The following is a 6,797-nucleotide window of genomic DNA, read 5'->3' as shown; positions in this document are numbered from 1 at the left end:
GTGGAGCTCGGATCCATTTACTTCTTCGAATACAGGGTCCAGACCCGAAAGCTCACATTCCTCTTCCGGTTATTAACCGAGTCAGAAGAGTGAGACGATGGATTTCCGCTACACGAGAAACTGTTACGAAGACGATCCAGAGCAACAGCAGGGGTGTTCTGGTCATTTCTTACACAAGGGCGGGCGGCCCTCCGTTCACCGTTGCCCCCTCTCTCTTTCTCTAACCAATGAGGAGAGAGAAACACGGTTTCCTCATCAATAAATAAATACGGACGCCCTTTTTTCCGGTCAGATTTTAGCGTTATTTCATTTTCTCCGTCTCTCTCTCTCCCATTCTGTGTCTCCGATCTTCCTCTCCTCGCTTCTTCTGTTCCTCCTCCTTTTGCGAGATCTAGGGTTTGGTCTGGGGGCGGTTCCGTCATGGCGTCGAAGCGGATCCTGAAGGAGCTCAAGGATCTGCAGAAGGATCCTCCGACGTCCTGCAGCGCAGGTAACTCTTTCGCTGCATGATCTGTAGATCCCTCTTGGTATGTCGCTGAAGCGATGGCTCGGATCGTAATCTGGGGCTGATCTGTCTGTCTCCGCTGATTATGTACCCGATCTGTGATTTTCCGGGAAATCAGACTCGTTTTTTTAGTTCTTCGTTGATTAGGGTTCTGAACGCGTTATTTTCGTCCGTCTGTGGTTTTTTCTTGCATGGATCGTGTTTTTCGTTTGATTTGACTGGCCAATCGTTTGATAGCCCGATGCTTACCTTTTGTTTAATCATCTGTTGGTGTCTTTGTCATATTCCGGTGGTAAGAGCGTTTTATGTGTAAGAAGTTATGTCCATACATTGATTATGTGTAAGATTTGATGGATTCGAGGGCATTGTTCGGAAACGATATCCGTAGAATCGGCCTAGAAGGCGTAAATCGAATAAAAGCATGTGAACTTTAGGCTTTTGATGTGACTCAGTAATCTTGGAAAGAACATGCATTGAAGAAGCTCTCTGTGTTTGTCCACGATTCGGTTTGTTATTGTATTAGCGACAAGGAGAACTATAAGATGGATGCTGGCTCTTCTGCCGGTTTTCCCGATTCTTTCTTCTTACGTTATTCTTTTAGGTTTGGGAAACATTGACTTTAATATCTATTTGGTTTCTTATACGTTTGGCCTTGTCGACAATTTTTTAGGTTTTTATGATGATATATTGTTTTTAGCGCATCAATTTACTTGATGTTTTGGGAATCAGATTAAGTTTCCTCTGACAAAAGAGATGTCAAGCTTGCAGAAATTCAGACCTCTTGGTTGGACGTTTTTTGGGCGGTCTTGGATAAACCTCTTGGTCTTTGAGAATAAACTGCTTCGAACTAATTGCAGTTATTTCTTCAGGAACATTGTGTGTGTAGCCTCAGAAGTATCTATCATTTGACTTAATGGAATATAAGTGAAAGTGTTTTCTGTTCACTGCAGCATTATTGCTGAGGGAAGAATTGCCATTTGGTTGAAGCATTTTGTTCTCAAAGACCAAGAGGCTTATCAACAAGCCAGAGCATGTCCATCCGAGTAGCTGGAAGAAACGAGTTGGAAGAAGTGGTTGTAAATAAGTAGTTGGCTAGAATATCCTGATAGTTGTATGTGCGTTATCCTATCTTTCTCTTGTCATGCAGATAAGCGGTTGAAGTAAAAACGTTTTGTTAGGTTCCGTGTGGACTGTAGCGATTTTCTTCTAATTATGTCAGGGCTAAGGAAGGGTGGTGTCTGGTAGGTAGTGGTCAGCTGCGTTCTATGTCACATAGGTGCAGGGTGCAGGTATCAGAGTGGCACATTCCTCCAAAATTTAGGTGCAGCGATGTGGTGAGAATATTTATTATTATTATTAATTTATGATTATGATATATATATATATATATGTGTGTGTATATAATTAAGAAATTAAGAGTATACACTATAGTCTATACACTCTACACTGCACACTTTATGGGTAAATTATATATGAATATTATATATTACATACAAGTTATAACTTATAACTTATAATATATTGTGTATATGAATGTAAGATATTAAGCATTAATGCTTACAAAGTACAAACATTAAACAAGTAAACAATAATCAACAAAAACATGAAAAATGCTAAACAAGAAATAGAGTCGGTGCAACATAACACAAAACTGAGAAAGTGAAAAAACTAATAGTCAAATATGAACATTTACTGATTTAAGCATAAAACAAAAAAATAAAAGCACTTGGGTTGTGAGTCGTTAGTTGAATCGGTCACACAACAAAATGAGATACAAACTCAAGAGTGCAATGAAGAAGTGCAGATGGCAGAATCAAGCCAGAGACAAATACTATTGAAATAGGGCAGAGAAGTCTTCTGTTCCACTAGAAGGCCCAGCGCGTGTCGCCGCCGTCTGTCGTTTGACAGCCTCAGCTTCTGGAAATGACCTTCTATTCTGCTGGATGCTTCAATGAAACCAGTAAAACCCACGCAAGGGTGGAGCGCACGGCAGGAGATGAAGAGGGTGTACAATCGTGTCGGAAACCCACTTTTTAATGTTAACAATTTTTAAAATAAAAAATATTGAAAAAGGATGACAATAGGCTTGATGCTGTTTGACCGCACCGGACTCGAGCCAAACGCAAGTCAAGTGTGTGTCCAAAATAGACGAAATGATTGAGTGCGGTCAGTCGCACCCGACTCTTGTTCACGTGAATCCGGGCCGAACTTGTGTCCAACACCTGAGTCGTGTCGACACGGGTGCGGCCATCATTGTGCAGCGTCCATGTGACTTTGGCTGCGTTCCTCCTTTCATCTCTTTACTTTATGACTACCAGTTTTTGAACTACGAACCCCAATGTTATACTATCATGTGGTCCCACCACAAGGCCAGGGGACTATGGCACAAAAAAAAAATCCCTTCATCTCTCCCTCCAAAAGGTTAATGAGTTCACACCACTGTTTTAGGCCATCTGATGAAAACAGTGGGGCGATTTCCACTGGTTCAGTTGGGGAGGATTTAGGTACTCTTTTTATGTGTGACTCCATATATCCACAAGTTCCTCGGGTTGGAAGAATCATGCCTCGAATTTGTTATGCCTTGATAAAATGTGTATTTCGAGAAGTCCTTGTTTTAGTGAGGGAGGCAGCTGACATTGATTAGGATGAAGTATCATTACGAAACTGAATCCCTATGCTTCTATATAACTATATGTTAAGTAACTTTTGGCTGTTTGAGCTACTATTTTAGTGCATTGATCTGGGTGCCTCTTTCACAACCTTTGTGAAGAAGTATTTTCAAATGGATGGGAAAAATGGCGTGCAAGTTTCTATTCCTGTTTACCTTTTTGTTAAACAACGAAAGAAGATGGATTTTACCAGTGCTAGCCCTGGGAAATTGGGAATATCTAGTAGTGGTCTTTAAGCTCTAGGTGTACTTAGCCTGTTTCAACTTTCCCGTTTATTTATGGTGTGTTACTTCTGTTTCACATTTGCTATCACTTCAAGGATTAATATCAGTTGTATGTTGATGATTGTCTTGCTACTAATCTGGTTTACTCTCACTAGTCAGAATTTTCTGCATGTAATTTCATTATCTATGAACCTGTGTCTAAGCTTAATAACTTTTACTTATGTGTTGCCCCTTTCTACAAGAACCTTGTTGCTTTGACTGAAGTACTTGCAAGGTTGCATATTTTGTTTTGACAGAATAACTTTCGATTTATGTATTTCCCTTTTCTACACGAACTTTGTTGGCTTGACTGAATTATTTGGAAGGTTGCATCTTTGAGATCTCATATTTGATGTTTCCTTTTCCGTATTAACTATTTCTAGGTCCAGTAGCGGAGGACATGTTTCACTGGCAAGCAACAATAATGGGTCCTCCTGACAGTCCTTATGCAGGGGGTGTCTTTCTAGTAACGATTCATTTCCCTCCAGACTATCCCTTTAAGCCACCGAAGGTACATAAGATCAAAGTTTATTTTCCTTGATTAAGGAATGGGATTTTTTTGGACATTTTTTCCCCTGTACTTGCTTCACACACTCTTTGATAATGCTTTGCAAAATTTTGCTTAATAACTTTTTGTTGTTTTGCTTTAGGTTGCCTTCAGGACGAAGGTTTTCCATCCAAATATTAACAGTAACGGCAGCATTTGTCTTGACATTTTGAAGGAGCAATGGAGCCCTGCACTAACAATTTCAAAGGTTGGTCATGTTTGCAGCATCAGTTACCTGCCTCATATTAATGATGATTGTGTTATTTGTTTTTCCCCTGTTGTTTTGCGTCACAAGAATTGCATGGATGTGATTTCTGTGTAGGACGGGTATCTGCATTCTATTTTCCAAATCCTGCATATATTTTTTCAATAATTGTGTTCTTTATGTTCTTTCATGAAGCATTTGGCTGATTTCAAAAGTTATTTATCTGATTTATAAACTAAACATCTAGGCCCATCAGATATTTCAAGACTCTGAAATATTTGAGAAACAAGAAGGCAGGATCCTGTTAAAAGGTTGTTTTGTTTTTTATTCTTGAAGCATTATGGTCCTGTGCATGAAGATGCGTAGGAAATTTCTTACGGTTCCTTACTGTTTATTAAAACTTCAATTAGGATCGAATCAGACAGGCTACCGATTCACTGAGCGGATTCAGCTGTCAAGGGTGGACAAAGGCTGTTATCGTGTACATTTAAAAAACTTAAAGGAGAAAAACGAAACAACCTGAAAAGTATTAAAAAATAACATAAATGAGTGGCGTATGAAACGTGGTTGGATTTGTGACTGACTCGACCTTAAGGGGCTGTTTGGCTTTAGGAACACTTTGTGGAGTGTCCCTTTGATCTCCCCAAATTTGAAATAGATCTGTGAAGCAGTTGAACAAATGTTTTATGGATCTACCTCAAACTTGAGACAAATGCACGAAACACCTACAGATTGTTCTTGATGCCAAACGGCCCATAGGCGGCAGATAAAATTGGTTCCTTAGGTAAATGATTCAAGAAGGTTTAGTTGTCTCTTCTTCTTTGCGAGAGCCTAGGAATTTTTTAAAGTATATTAATTTTTCTGCAAATTAAGATTCTCAGCAAACCGTTTCATGTGAGAAAAAGTTTTAAAGATCGTAATTTTCTTATTCTTTTGTTGAGGCAACCTCTAGGATGGTAGGGTCCAATTTTTAATGATGGTTCCACTTTTCCTCTTTTCAGGTGTTGCTGTCAATTTGCTCATTGCTGACGGATCCAAATCCCGACGACCCTTTGGTGCCAGAGATCGCACACATGTACAAAACAGACCGAAACAAGTATGAAACGACTGCAAGGAGCTGGACCCAGAAATACGCAATGGGTTAGTTGGAAAATTTCTTCCTACGTGGTGAAACTATATATAATAGATATATGTATTTAAAGGATCACGTTTCCTTTCAAAGACTCATTGGATGATTTTCATTCTCCGGAAGAAAACAGATTGCTTTTGTTTGTATGAATCTCTGATAAAAAATCTTAGCTTTTGAGGCTTTCCTTCTCTTTTGTTTGGGTGTGGTGAGATTTTGCGGTTGGATATGATCGGTTTACAGGAGCAATTGTAATTGAGGGACTAACCTCAACCTCGACACCAGAGGTTTGCCGTCGTCCCTTGGTCAAACTTATTGTCCTGTATGTGTTCTCATACTTTTTATGTCGGGAAGTTCTAACTTTACGCACGACAAAATACCGTGGACAAGGTCTGGGGATTTTGCCATTTTAACTGTGATATGTTTATTTTAGTTTGTGTTCTAGTTGTTCAGTCCTACACCGAAAAGATGTATAAGGAATGTGAGGCTGGGAAGAGATTTGTATTTTAGTTTTCTAATTTTTATATTTAGTTCGCTAGTTTTTGTTTCTTAAATTTATATTATTTTCATGAGTCCACATCTTTTCATAATTAATCTAATCTTTACGTCAATGGTCTGATTTTATTGGAAACAGCTATATTGTACGCGGAAAATCGGTAGTTCTCCACGATCTATTCTGTTAACCCCATCAACCTATGGTTTTCTTTTCGCGAGAAAACTTGGTGACGCCTTGAACTCGCATCATAGGGGCCATTGATTTTCGTTTTTCCCGAGCAAGTGAATAAGTGGTGAAGTTGATTATTATCATCAATAACGCCGCGGCGCATCGGAGCACGTATCGCCTCTTCCGACTTGTCTTACAAGGCTGAATACATGTTTTATTTTTCATTTTTTAACTAATTTTAATATACTTTAAATTTATATATGCATTCACGAATATTGGTTGAAGCATTATATTTACCTGAAGATTCTAACATGATACACTAGAATGGTCAATTGTCAATATCGAAGATAGTTGGAAATCGGACATTGTGTAATCATGAGGAGTTGTCTACTGCGGGAAACTTAATTTGTTGCGTGTCAAGCACAAAAGAAAAAATATAAAGAAAGCTGCCGTCGTCTGTGCATTCAAGCTCAGAGCTGCCTTCTAAAGTCGGGATTAACAGGTATTTTGCGATGGCTCTGCACACATTAGCGTCAGCGAAACCGTTATCTGAACCATACTCGTCATACGTTACCTTGGTAGGCATTGCCGTTGAGGTTGGTGGTGTTTAATACGCGGCGTTCCTTTGCACAAACACTTGAGAAAGAAAGTTTGCATTTTGATTTAAATATGTAGGTGTTGATTATTTCAGATATAAAATATACGGACCTTTTGGGTATGCTTTGGCTGATATGGCAAAAGACATACGGTCAAATGCATGGTCTATCAAACTGAGTGGTCTATTAAACTAAGGATGTTAGGTCAGACTTAAGGTCTAT

The 6,797-nt window shown here is 39.1% G+C and overlaps 1 protein-coding gene across 1 annotated transcript; it reads left to right on the top strand.

Annotated features, from left to right (window-relative positions):
• Positions 1-267: 267 nt before the first annotated feature.
• On the top strand, positions 268-5,507 carry LOC116266865 (ubiquitin-conjugating enzyme E2 10). Its single transcript, XM_031648306.2, has 4 exons — positions 268-490; positions 3,821-3,948; positions 4,088-4,192; positions 5,191-5,507. Exons 1-4 carry the CDS (start codon positions 421-423, stop codon positions 5,332-5,334), a joined length of 447 nt encoding a protein of 148 aa, XP_031504166.1. The 5' UTR covers positions 268-420; the 3' UTR covers positions 5,335-5,507.
• The last annotated feature ends 1,290 nt before the right edge of the window (positions 5,508-6,797 follow it).

The sequence above is a fragment of the Nymphaea colorata genome, chromosome 13, assembly GCF_008831285.2.
Source record: "Nymphaea colorata isolate Beijing-Zhang1983 chromosome 13, ASM883128v2, whole genome shotgun sequence".
NCBI lineage: Eukaryota > Viridiplantae > Streptophyta > Magnoliopsida > Nymphaeales > Nymphaeaceae > Nymphaea > Nymphaea colorata.
Note: the sequence above shows the minus strand (reverse complement) of the source record. Positions and strands in the feature narration are given on the sequence as shown.